This window comes from Sapajus apella, unplaced genomic scaffold, assembly GCF_009761245.1.
Source record: "Sapajus apella isolate SASKATOON/1434 unplaced genomic scaffold, GSC_monkey_1.0 scaffold11, whole genome shotgun sequence".
In the NCBI taxonomy this organism is placed as follows: domain Eukaryota; kingdom Metazoa; phylum Chordata; class Mammalia; order Primates; family Cebidae; genus Sapajus; species Sapajus apella.
Window position 1 is genome coordinate 28,166,566 of NW_022436951.1, and position 13,933 is coordinate 28,180,498.

Consider the following 13,933-nt stretch of genomic DNA (forward strand, 5'->3'; position numbering starts at 1 on the left):
GCTTAGTTCCTTGTAGATTCTGCATATTAGCCCTTTGTCAGAAGGATAGATTGCAAAAATTTTCTCCCATTCTGTAGGTTGTCTGTTCACTCTGGTGATAGTTTCTTTTGCTGTGCAGAGCTCTTTAGTTTAATTAGATCCCATTCGCTAATTTTGGCTTTTGTTGCAGTTGCTTTTGGTGTTTTAGTCATGAAGTCTTTGCCCATGCCTATGTCCTGAATGGTATTGCCTAGGTTTTCTTCTAGGGTTTTTATGGTTTTAGGTCTTATGTTTAAATCTTTAATCCATATTAAGTTAATTTTTGTATAAGGTATAAAGAAGGGGTTCAGTTTCAGCTTTCTGCACATGGCTAGCCAGTTTTCCCAACAACATTTATTAAATAGGGAATTATTTCCCTATTGCTTGTTTTTGTCTGGTTTGTCAAAGGTCAGATGGTTGTAGATGTGTGGCGTTGCCTCTGAGGCCTCTGTTCTGTTCCATTGGTCTATATCTCTGTTTAGGTATCAGTAACATGCTGTTTTGGTTACTGTCACTTTGTAGTATAGTTTGAGTCAGGTAGTGTGATGCCTCCCTTTGTTCTTTTTGCTTAGGATTGTCTTGGCTATATGGGCTCTTTGTTGGTTCCATATGAAATTTAAAGTAGTTTTTTTTCTATTTCTGTGAAGAAAGCCAATGGTAGCTTGATGGGAATAGCATTGAATCTGTAAGTTATTTTGAGAAGTATAACCATTTTTACAATATTGATTCTTCCTATCCATGAGCGTGGAATGCTTTTCCATTTGTTTTTGTCCTCTCTTATTTCCTTGAGCAGTGGTTTGCAGTTCTCCTTGAAGAGGTCCTTCACATCTCTTGTTAGTTGTATTCCTAGGTATTTTATTCTCTTTGTAGCAATTGTGAATGGGAGTTCACTCATGATTTGGCTCTCTGTTAGTCTAGTATTGGTGTATAGGAATGCTTGTGAGTTTTGCACATTGATTTTGTATCATGAAAATTTCCTGAAGTTGCTTATTAGCTTAAGGAGTTTTTGGTCTGAGACCATGGAATTTCTAAATATATAATCATGTTATCTGCAAACGGAGATAATTTGACTTCCTCTCTTCCTATTTGAATATCCTTTATTTCTTTCTCTTGCCTGATTTCACTGGCCAGAACTTCTAATACTATATTGAATAGGAATGGGTGAGAGAGGTCATCTTTTTCTTGTGTTGGTTTTCAAAGGGAATGCTTCTAGCTTTTGCCCATTCAGTATGATATTGGCTGTGGATTTGTCATAAGTAGCTCTTATTATTTTGAGTTATGTTCCATCAATACCTGGTTTATTGAGTCTTTTTTAGCATGAAGGGGTATTGAGTTTTATTGAAGGCCTTTTCTAACTCTGTTAAGGTAGTCATGTGGTTTTGCGGTTTTTTGGTTCTGTTTATGTGATGGATTATGTTTATTGATTTGCATATGTTGAACCAGGCTTGCATCCCAGGGCTGAAGCTGACTTGATTGTGATGGATAAGCTTTTTAATATGTGATTTCAGTTTCCCAGTATTTTATTGAGGATTTTTGCATCAGTGTTCATCAGGGATATTGGCCTGAAATTTTTTTTTTTTATTGTGACTTTGCCAGGTTTTGGTATCAGGATGATGCTGGCCTTATAAAAGGAGTTAGGGAGGAGTCCCTCTTTTTCTATTGTTTGGAATAGTTTTAGGAGGAATGGAACCAGTTGCTCTTTGTACCCATGGTAGGATTTGGCTGTGAATCCATCTGGTCCTGGGCTTTTTTTTTTTTTTTTTAAATATGTTTGTTAATTTTCTGACTCGTTGATCTGTCTAATATTGACAGTGGGGTGTTAAAGTCTCCCACTATTATTGCGTGAGAGTCTAAGTCTCTTTGTAGGTCTCTAAAAACTTGTTTTATGAATCTGGGTGCTCCTGTATTGGGTGTATATATATATTTAGGATAGTTAGCTCTTCTTGATGCATTGATCTGTTTACCGTTATGTAATGCCCTTTTTTTTGGTCTTTTTTGATTTTTTGTTGGTTTAAAGTCTGTTTGATCAGAGACTAGGATTGCAACCCCTGCTACTGTTTGCTTTTCATTTGCTTGGTAAATATTCCTCCATCCCTTTATTTTGAGCCTGTGTGTGTCTTTGCACATGAAATGGGTCTCCTGAATACAGCACATCATTGGGTCTTGATTATTTGTTAAATTTGCCAGTCTGTGTCTTTTAATTGAGGCATTTTGCCTGTTTATATTTAAGGTTAATATTGTTATGTATGTATTTGATCCTGTCATTATGATGCTAGCTGCTTATTTTGCCCATTAGTTGATGCAGTTTCTTCATAATGTCGATGGTCTTTACAATTTGGTTTGTTTTTGCAATGGCCGGTATCAGTTTTTCCTTTCCATATTTAGTGCTACCTTCAAGAGCTCCTGTAAGGCAGGCCTGGTGGTGACAAAATCCCTCGGCATTTGTTTGTCTGTAAAGAATTTTATTTCTTCTTCACTTATGAAGCTTAGTTTGGCTGGTTATGAAATTCTGGGTTGAAAATTCTTTTCTTTAAGAATGTTGAATATTGGCCCCCACTGTCTTCTGACTTTTAGGGTTTCTGTAGAGAGATCTGCTATTAGCCTGATGGGCTTCCCTTTGTCAGTAATCTGACCTGTCTCTCTGGCTGCCCTTAACATTTTTCCCTTGATTTCAACTTTGGTAAATCTGACGATTATCTGTCTTGGCTTTGCTTTTCTTGAGGAGTATCTTTGTGGTATTTTCTGAATTTGAATGTTGGCATGTCTTACTAGGTTAGGAAAGTTCTCCTAGATAATGTCCTGAAGAGTGTTTTTGACTTGGTTCCATTCTCCCCATCACTTTCAGGTACACCAATTAAATGCAGTCCCTTATTTCTTGGAAGCTTTGTTCATTCCTTTTCATTCTTTTTTCCCTAATCTTCTCTTCATGCTTTATTTCATTAAACTGATCTTCAATCTCTGATATCTTTTCTTCTGCTTGATTGATTTGGCTGTTTATACTTGCATACACTTCATGAAGTTCTCTTGCTGTGTTCGTCAGCTCCATCAGGTCTGGTTATTCTAGTTAGCACTTCCTCTAATATTTTGTCAAGATTCTTAGCTTTCTTGCATTGGGTTAGAACATGCTCCTTTGGCTCAGAGGAGTTTGTTATTACCCACCTTCTGGAGCCTACTTCTGTTAATTCAGCAGTCATTCTTTGTCCAGTTTTGTTCCCTTGCTGGTGAAAAGTTGTGATCCTTTGGAAGAGAAGATACCTTCTGGTTTTTGGAATTTTCAGCCTTTTTGTGCTGGGTTTCCCTCATCTTCATGGATGTATCTACCTTTGGTCTTTCCTCTGGTGACCATCTGATGGAGTTTTTGTGTGGTTGTTTTTTTGTTGATGTTGATGCTCTTGCTTCCTGTTTGTTAGTTTTCCTTTTAACAGTTGGGTCCCTATTCTATAGGTCTGCTGAGTTTGCTGGGGGTCCACTCCAGACCTGGTTTGCCTGGGTTATCACCAGCAGAGCCTGCAAAACAGCAAAGATTGCTGCCTTCTCCTTCCTCTGGATGCCTTGTCTCAGAGGGGCACCCACCAGATGCCAGCCAGAGCTCTTTTGTATGAGGTGTCTGTTAACCCCTGCTGGGAGGTGTCTCCCCATCCAGAGGCACAGTGTCAGGGACCCACTTAAGGAGGCAGTCTGTCCCTTAGCAGAGCTTGAGTGCTGTGCTGGGACATCTTCTGCTCTCTTCAGAGCCGGCAGGCAGGAATGTTTAAGTCTGTTGAAGATGCACCCACAGCCACCCCTTCCCCCAGGTACTCTCCAGGGAGATGGGAGTTTTATCTATAAGCCCCTGGCTGGGGCTGCTGCCTTTCTTTCAGAGATAACCTACACAGAGAAGAGGAATCTACAGAGGCAGTCTGTCTATAGTGGCTTTATGGTGCTGTGGTGGGCTCTGCCCAGTCTGAACTTCCCAGAAGCTTTGTTTACACTGTGAGAGGAAAACAGCCTACTCAAGCCTCAGTAATGGCAGATGCCCCTCTTCACACCAAGCTCAGGAGTCCCAGGTCGACTTCAGACTGCTGTGCTGGCAGCAAGAATTTCAAGCCAGTGGATCTTAGCTAGCTGGGCTCTGTGGGGGTGGGATCTGCTGAGCAAGAGCACTTGGCTCCCTGGCTTCAGCCCTCTTTCCAGGGGAGTGAACGGTTCCATTTCACTGGCATTTCAGGTGCCACTGGGGTATGATTAAAAAAACTGCAGACTAGCTTCGTGTCTCTCCAAATAGCCGCCCAGTTTTGTCCTGGAAACCCAGGGCCCTTGTAGTGTAGGCACCTCAGGGAATCTCCTGGTCTGCAGGTTGTTAAATCCATGGGAAAAAGCATAGTATCTGGGCCAGATGGCACCATCCCTCACTGCACAATCTGTCATGGCTTCTCTTGGCTAGGGGAGGGAGTTCCCGAACCCCTTGCGCTTCCTGGGTGAGGTAGCATCCCACCCTGCTTTGGCTTGCCCTTCGTGGGCTGCATCCACTGTCTAACCAGTCCCAATGAGATGAGCTGGGTACCTCAGTTGGAAATGAAGAAATCACCAACCTTGTGCATTGGTCTTGTTGGGAGCTGCAGACCAGAGCTGTTCCTATTTGGCCATCTTGCCCAAGAATCCCATGTTTTTCCTCTTAATGGATGAAGAAAATCTAAAATTGGACTTAGAAATATTCATGTAGAATATTTAAGGTGCTAGGTGTAGTTTTTTCCTTTCATATTAGGAAGTATTTTCTCATTGGTATCATACAGAAAGCTTTAAGGCAGAAAATGAAAATTGGGGGTGGGGTACGGTGGCTCATGCCTGCAATCCCAGCACTTTGGGAGCCAAGGTGAGAGGACTGCTTGAGCCCAGGAGTTCAAGACCAGTCTGGGCAACACAGTGAAACCCCATCTCTACAAAAAATTAAAAAAAAAATTTAGCTAGGCATGGTGGCACATGAAATGGAGGCTGCAGTGAGCTGTGATTAAGCAACTGCACTCCAGCCTGGACAACAGAGTGAGACCCTGTCTTTAAAAAAGGAGAAGAAGAAAATTTATATGATTCCTGCCATCTCAATCTGTGCATTTTCCATTAAAAAATTTTTTTTTACAATATTATGGTTATACTGGAATTAATTTTGTATCTTCATTTTAAAATATTTTTTCTATATAAACAATCTAGTGCTAAATATAGAAAATATAAAAATAGGATATGTACTTAATTTAGAGATAACTCATGAAAAGAAATGTGTGTCCTTTCTTTTCATATTTTCTTGAATTTTATCATTACTTTTGTATTCATATCTTGTTTTAACTTAACATCATGGGAGTACCTAGGTTGAGCTAAGGATTCTTAATACAGGGGATGATATGGCACAGAAAGCCCAATAAGAACTTAAATAAAATGTGTGTGACATTAGTCATACATTGCTTGGATATCTGGACAGGTTAAGACTCTAGCCTCAGCTGGAGGAGTGTGAGATACTCTGTCTTTGAGATCACAGATATGTACGAATCTAAGTGTGCTTTGTTACCTTGTTCTCATAGGAAGCCAAGCGCTTTTCTAACATAGATAAATCTTGGGTGAAGATCATGACTCGGGCACATGAAGTTCCCAACGTAGTTCAGTGCTGTGTTGGAGATGAGACCCTGGGGCAGCTGTTGCCACACTTGCTGGACCAGTTGGAAATATGCCAGAAATCCCTTACTGGGTAAGTTCACTGGCTTATTGAAAGCTCTCAGTATCCTTGAGACAAAAGGTTATGGAGAGACTAGATAGCAGTAGCTAAATTTATTTTCTTTTGCTAAGGCTTAATTCATATATAAAGCTGTTGCACGGATGAAACTGATATTTTGAAGCCTTGTATTCTCATCAAACGCTTGCTAGATTTGTCCTGATGTTGCACTCATAGGACTCAAGGCTGCTTCCATCACTGGGATAAGATCTTATAAACATTCTCATACAGTCCCTCCTTTTAAAAATTAATACACCTACTTTTATTATTTATTTATTTATTTGAGAAGGAGTCTCACTCTGTTGTCCAGGCTGGAGTGCAGTGGTATAATCTGAGGTCACTGCAACCTCTGCCTCTGGAGTTCAAGCAATTCTTCCACCTCAGCTTCCCAAGTAGCTGGGATTACAGGCATGCGCCATTACACCCAGCTAATTTTTTTGTATTTTTAGTAGAGATGGGGTTTTGCTATATTGGCCAGGCTGATCTCGAACTCCTGACTTCAGGTGATCTGCCTGTCTTGGCCTCTCAAAGTGCTGGTATTATAGGCATGAGCCACTGTGCCTGGCCCCTTTTACCCTTTTTTTTAAAAAATTTCTTTTACCTTAGGTGCATACTATATCTGGCATTTCTCCCCATGTTATCCCTCCCCACGCTCCCGTCCCTCCCCACCCCCCATTGTCTTTCCCCTACCCCCCGCAACTGTCTCCTGTGTGTGATGCTCCTCTCCCCGAGTCCACATGTTCTTGTTGTTCAACACCCACCTATGAGTGAGAACATATGGTGTTTGGCTTTCTGTTTTTGGATCAGTTTGCTGAGAATGATGGTTTCCAGATTCATCCAAGTCCCTACAAAGGACACGGACTCATTGTTTTTTATGGCTGCATAGTATTCCATGGTGTATATGTACCACATTTTCTTTGTCCAGTCTATCATTGATAGGCATTTGGGTTGGTTCCAGGTCTTTGCTATTGTACACAGGGCTGCAATGAACATACATGTGCATGTGTCTTTAAAGTAGAATGATTTATAGTTCTTTGGGCATATACCCAATAGTGGGATTGCTGGGTCTAATGGAATTTCTATTTCTAGATCCTTGAGAAATCGCCACACTGTCTTCCACAATGGTTGAACTAATTTACACTCCCACCAATTGTGTAAGAGTGTTCCTATTTCTCCACATCCTCTCCAGCATCTGTTGTCTCCAGATTTTTTAATGATTGCCATTCTAACTGGCATGAGATGATATCTAGTGTGGTTTTGATTTGCATTTCTCTAATGACCAGTGACGATGAGAATTTTTTCATATGTTTGTTGGCCTCATATATGTCCTCTTTTGAAAAGTGTCTGTTCATATCCTTCACCCACTTTTGAATGGGGTTGTTTGTTTTTTTCTTGTATATCTGTTTTAGTTCTTTGTAGATTCTGAATATTAGCCCTTTGTCAGATGGGTAGAATGCAAAAATTTTTTCCCATTCTGTTGGTTGCCGGTTCATTCTAATGATGGTTTCCTTTGCTGTACAGAAACTGTGGAGTTTAATTAGATCCTATTTGTCTATCCTGGCTTTTATTGCCATTGCTTTTGGTGTTTTAGTCATGAAGTCCTTGCCTACGCCTATGTCCTGGATGGTTTTGCCTACGTTTTCTTCTCAGGTTTTTATGGTGTTAGGTTTTATGTTTAAATCTTTGATCCATCTGGAGTTAATTTTAGTGTAAGGTGACAGGCAGGGGTCCAGTTTCTGCCTTCTGCACATTGCTAGCCAGTTTTCCCAACACCATTTATTAAATATGGAGTCCTTTCCTCATTGCTTGTTTTTGCTGGGTTGGTCAAAGATCAGATGGTTGTAGACGTGTGGTGTTTCTTCTGGGATCTCTGTTCTGTTCCATTGGTCTATGTCTCTGTTTTGGTACCAGTACCATGATGTTTTGATTACTGTAGCCTTGTAGCATAGTTTGAAGTCTGGCAGTGTGATGCCTCTGGCTTTGTTCTTTTTGTTTAGGATTGTCTTGGCTATGTGGGGTCTTTTGTGATTCCATATGAAGTTTAAAGTGGTTTTTTCCAGTTCTGTGAAGAAGGTCATTGGTAGCTTGATGGGGATAGCATTGAATGTATAAATTACTTTGGGCAGTATGGCCATTTTTGCAATATTTATTCTTCCTAACCATGAGCATGGAATGTTTTTCCATCTGTTTGTGTCCTCCCTTATTTCCTTGAGCAGTGGTTTGTAGTTTTCCTTGAAGAGGTTCTTTACATCCTTTGATAGTTGTATTCCCAGGTATTTTATTCTCTTTGTAGCAATTGTGAATGGGAGTTCCCTCTTGATTTGGATCTCTGTTTGTCTGTTATTGCTATGTGGGAATGCTTGTGATTTTTGCACGTTGATTTTGTATCCTGAGACTTTGCTGAAGTTACTTATCAGTTTGAGAAGATTTTGGGCTGAGACAATGGGGTCTTCTAGATATACAATCATGTCATCTACAAATAGAGACAGTTTGACTTCCTCCTTTCCTAATCAAATATGCTTTATTTCTTTTCTTGCCTGATCACTCTGGCTAGAACTTCCAATACTATGTTGAATAGGAGTGGTGAGAGAGGGCATCCTTGTCTAGTGCCTGATTTCAAAGGGAATTCTTCCAGCTTTTGCCCGTTCAGTATGATATTGGCTGCAGGTTTGTCATATATAGCTTTTATCATTTTATGATACGTTCCATCAATACCTGGTTTATTAAGAGTTTTTAGCATGAAGGGCTGTTGAATTTTATCAAAGGCCTTCTGTGCATCTATTGAGATAATCATGTGGTTTTTGTCTTTGGTTCCATTTATGTGATGGATTACTTTTATGGATTTGTGTATGTTGAACCAGCCTTGCATCCCCAGGATGAAGCATACTTGGTTGTGATGGATAAGCTGCTTGATGTGCTGTTGCAATCTGTTTGCCAGTATTTTACTGAAGATTTTTACACTGATGTTCATCATGGATATTGGCCTGAAGTTTTCTTTTTTAGTTGAGTCTCTGCCTGGTTTTGGTATCAGGATGATGTTGGTCTCATAAAATGAGTTAGGGAGGATCTCCTCCTTTTGTATTGTTTGATACAGTTTCAGAAGGAATGGAACCAGCTCCTCTTTGTATGTCTGGTAGAATTTGGCTATGAACCTGTCTGGACCTGGACTTTTTTTGGTTGGAGGCTGTTGATTGCTGCCTCTACTTAAGCCCTTGTTATTGGTCTATTCAGGGTTTCAGCTTCCTCCTGGTTTAGTTTTGGTAGAGTCCAAGTGTCTAGAAATTTATCCATTTCTTCCTGGTTTACTGGTTTATGTGAGTAGAGCTGTTTGTAGTAATCTCTGATGGTAGTTTGTATTTCTGTGGTATCTGTGGCGATATCCTCTTTATCATTTTTTATTGCATCTATTTGATTCTTCTCCCTTTTCTTTTTTATTAATCTGGCTAGTGGTCTGTCTATTTTGTTGATCTTTTCAAAAAACCAGCTCCTGGATTTCTTAATTTTTTCAAGGGTTTTTTGTGTCTCTATCTCCTTCAGTTCTGCTCTATTCTTAGTTATCTCTTGTCTTCTGCTAGCTTTTGAGTTTTTTTGATCTTGTTCCTCTAGTTTTTTCAATTTTGATGATAGCGTGTCAATTTTAGATATTTCCTCTCTTCTCTGGTGGGCATTTATTGCTATAAATTTCTCTCTCAATACTGCTTTAAAGGTGTCCCAGAGATTCTGGTAAGTTTTGTCTTCATTCTGATTGGTTTCGAAGAACATCTTTATTTCTGCCTTCATTTCACTGTTTATCCAGTCAACATTCAGAAGCAAGTTGTTCGGTTTCCAAGTGGTTGTGCAGGTTTGAGTGTGTTTCTTGATCCTGAGTTCTAGTCTGATTGTGCTGTGGTCTGATAGACTGTTTGTTATGATTTCTGTTCTTTTGCATTTGCTGTGGAGCGATTTGTTTCCATTGATGTGGTCAATTTTAGAGTAAGTGCAATGTGGTGCTGAGAAGAATGTATATTCTGTGGATTTGGGGTGGAGCATTCTGTATGTCTATTAGATCTGCTTGGTCCAGCTCTGCATTCAAGTCCTGGATATTCTTGTTAATTTTCTGTCTCGTTGATCTGTCTAATATTGACAGTGGAGTATTGAAGTCTCCCACTATTATTGTGTGGGAGTCTAAATCTTGTTTTAAGTCATTAAGAATTTGCTTTATGTATCTTGGTGCTCCTGTGTTGGGGGCATATGTATTTAGGATAGTTAGCTCTTCCTGTTGGATTGATCCTTTTACCATTATGTAATGTCCTTCTTTGTCTCTTTTGATCTTTGCTGGTTTGAAGTCCATTTTATCAGAGACTAGGATTGCAACCTCTGCTTTTTTTGGTTCTCCATTTACTTGGTAAATCTTCTTCCATCCCTTTATTTTGAGTCAATGTGTGTCTTTGTATGTGAGATGGGTTTCTTGAATACAGCACACCAATGGGTTCTGACTTTTTATCCATTTTGCCAGTCTGTGTCTTTTGATTGGGACGTTTAGGCCATTTACATTAAACGTTAATATTGTTATATGTGAATTTGATCCTGCCATTTTGTTACTTGCTGTTTTTTTTTCTCATTAGTTAACTCATTTTCTTCATTGTATTTTTGGTCTTTGCCAACTGGTTTGCTTTTGCAGTGACTGGTACTTGTTCCTTTCCATGTTTAGTGTTTCTTTCAGGAGCTCTTGTAGTGCAGGTCTGGTGGCGATGAAATCTCTGAGCAATTGCTTGTTCATAAAGGATTTTATTTCAGCTTCGCTTATGAAACTTAGTTTGGCTGGATATGAGATTCTGGGTGAAAGTTCTTTTCTTTAAGGATGTTGAATATTGGCCCCCACTCTCTTCTGGCTTGTAGGGTTTCTGCTGAGATATCTGCTGTGAGTCTGATTGGCTTCCCTCTGTGGGTAACCTGACCTTTCTCTCTGGCTGCCCTTAGCATTTTTTCCTTTATTTCGACCCTGGTGAATCTGACGATTATGTGCCTTGAGGTTGCTCTTCTTGAGGAATGTCTTTGTGGAGGTCTCTGTATTTCTTGAATTTGAAATTTGGACTGCCTTACTAGGCTTGGGAAGTTCTCCTGGATAATATCCTGGAGTGTGTTTTCTAGCTTGGATTCATTCTCCCTGTCATATTCAGGTACACTGATCAAGTGTAGATTAGGTTTTTTCACATAATCTCATATTTCTTGGAGGCTTTGTCATTTCTTTTCACTCTTTTTTCTCTTGTATTGCCTTCTCTTTTTATTTCATTGAGTTTATCTTCAATCTCTTATATCCTTCTGCTTGATGGATTTGACTATTAAAACTTGTGTTTGCTTCACGTAGTTCTTGTGCTGTGTTTTTCAACTCCATCAAGTCGTTTATGTTCTTCTCTAAGCTGGTTATTCTAGTTAGCATTTCGTCTAATCTTTTTTCAAGGTGTTTGGTTTCTTTGCATTGAGTTAGAATGTGTTCCTTTAGCTCTGAAAAGTTTGTTATTATCCACCTTCTGAATTCTGTTTCCAATTCTTCACACTCCTTCTGGGTCAAGTTGTGATCCTGTGTTGTTCAGGAGTTGTGATCCCTTGAAGGAGAAGAGGTGTTCTGGTCTCTGATGGTTTCACCTTTTTTGCGCTGTTTTTTTCCCCATCTTTGTGGATTTACCTGGCTGTGATGTCAGAGAGCTGCTTGATGAGGTCGCTTGTCTGCCTGTGGGGGCGCCACTGGGTTTCTAGGGACTCCTTCAGGTTACTAGGGAAGCTTCCTGTGTCTTTTTTGTTTAAGCTGGGAGATTAGGCCGGCCTCTTCTGCTGACCTATAGGTGCTGCTGGGTTGTCAAGAATGCCGTCCCGTTGCTACGTAGGCTTCCTGTTTTTTTTTTTTTTGTTAAAACATGCAGACCAGTCCCACCCCTCCAGTGGTGGGTTTTGCCCTTCCTGCACTGGGCCGGATCATTCAGGGTTCATATCAGACTGTGGCACTGGCTACGCAACCCACTAGAGTCAGAGCTTCAGCCCTCTGGGGTTTGTGGGGGAGGGTAGGGACCCACCCAGCCGCACCCCGCAGTCTCCGCCTTTCGGCTTTCTCTCTCTTTGGTCATGGAGTAGGGGCTGCCCAGCTGCTCCCGCTTACAGCTCCCTCTCTCTCCGGGCGGGGGGAGGGGCATATACCTATTTTTCTGATATTCTTCTTGAATAACAATCTATAGACCCAAAGTATTTTATTATACTCATTATATGAAACAGTGTTTAGCATATACGTGCCATCAGGATTATATTAGAAAATGTCTAACATAATATCTATCTACACACACATTTATGTGTATGGAGGTTTAATGAATTCCTAGAGTCATAAACTTTTTTTTTTCTCTTGGTTAATCACAATAAAATAATGTAAGTAGAAATATGTTACATAGTAATATGCTAAGTGTACATTGACAATTCAGGAAATTAAACTCAAGCACTTGAACATTTAACTTAAATAATGACTTCTCCTTGGCCTGCTCTGGGAGACAGTTGATCTTTCCCCGTGAATACTTCCTGATGGCCTCATGACTTGTAATAGTGTCCTGTGAATAGCCAGCTTGTCCTGTGGACTGTGGGACTCAGGGCATCTAAGCCAGGCTGCCCTTGTAGACAGGGGTAATGGCGAAAATACTGGGCTTCAGATGGTGCTTTGGCAGGATCTTGACGAAATACATAGAGGAGTTTATTAAAGTTGAGCAAAAAAAGTGACTATGCTAAAGTGACTATGGAACAAAAAAGACCTGTATGAGGCTACTTGTAAGCAGCAGGGATTACTTATTTATTCTTGGCTAACCAAAAAAAATTTTGAGGTAGCTGCTGAGAAATAATAATGCAATGGGAAAGTTAAGGTCAAAGGAAAAGAAGGACTAATAAGCTGAGATGGTAAAATTGGTGCAGAGACAAACTATAAATGGACCTTAGATTTATTAGAGACCAAAGACCTTCCTAGGGCCCAAGGTAAAGGGTGACATATGATAGGTACAGTCTTCACAGGATTCATAAAATAAAAGTTGCATGGGGAGACATTACGTTTTGTTGTCCTCAAATTGATAATTTGGAGGAATTTCTCTTGTATATCCTTTTAAAAGGGAACCCAGAGCAGTATCTTCATCTACTTTCTTATCACAGTGTGAGTCAAACATGAGCCTCTCTCATGGAATGGCTTCATCCGGGGCACTAAGGGAATGAATCACTGTGTATACTTTAACGAATCCTCCATGAATATCACTTTCATGTCCATGTTGGTGGAAGATACTGGGCAGCAGAAGACGTGAGAGATGTAAACCCTGACAGGGATCCAGCGGACAGGCAGTCTGCACGGCTGGTTAAGGACACATCCACGGTCTTCGGCATTCAGCTGGGGAGATGTGGAAGTTGGCAGACGTTTAGGAAAGTTGAAGAGTCTAAACAAAATGGTGCTTACATGGATGTCCACCCCACTTCCTTGAAGCTAGAGGAAGGGCCAAGATTTTCTGTAGCAAATATTTGCAAGTTTGCTCTGATTTAGTTGATGGGCATTTCGAAGGCCTATGCTATAGAGCGGGGGTCCCTAAACCTTGATACCAGTCTGTGACCTGTTAGGAACAGGGCTGCAGAGCAGAAGGTGCATGGCAGGTGAGTGAGCGAAGGTTCTTCTGTATTTACAGCTGCTCCTCATCACTTGCATTATCACCTGAGCTCTGCCTCCTGTCAGATCAGCAGCAGCTAGAGTCTCATAGGAGCACAAACCGTATTGTGAACTGTGCATGTGAGGGATCTAGGTTGCATGCTCCTTATGAGAATCTAATGCCTGATGATCGGTGACTGTCTCCCATTGTACCCAGATGGGACCATCTAGTTGCAGGAAAACAAGCTCAGGGATCCCACTGATTCTATGTTATGGTGAGTTGTATAATTATTTCATTATGTAATCATAATAGAAATATAAATGAACAATAATAATAGAAGTAGAGAGCACAGTAAATGTAATGCACTGGAATCATCTCGAAGCCACCTCCATCCCTGGACTGTGGAAAAACTGAAAAACTGTCTTCCATGAAACGAGTCCCTGGCGGCAAAAGGATCAAGGACTGCTGCTATAGAGTATATCAGAAACCTAAGGAGGCTTTTTAAACACCATGGCCGTAGCCAACACCAATGTCAGTGAGGCAC

The 13,933-nt window shown here is 40.5% G+C and overlaps 1 protein-coding gene across 4 annotated transcripts in view; it reads left to right on the forward strand.

Moving 5' to 3' along the window:
• The window catches only part of DNAH5 (dynein axonemal heavy chain 5), a 362,294-nt gene that overhangs the window by 168,702 nt on the left and 179,659 nt on the right, over positions 1-13,933 (forward strand). For all 4 annotated transcript variants that reach the window (XM_032279092.1, XM_032279095.1, XM_032279094.1 and 1 more), the window contains one exon: positions 5,568-5,731. In XM_032279092.1, coding sequence (XP_032134983.1) covers positions 5,568-5,731 — 164 coding nt within the window. The remainder of the gene's footprint in view (positions 1-5,567; positions 5,732-13,933) is intronic.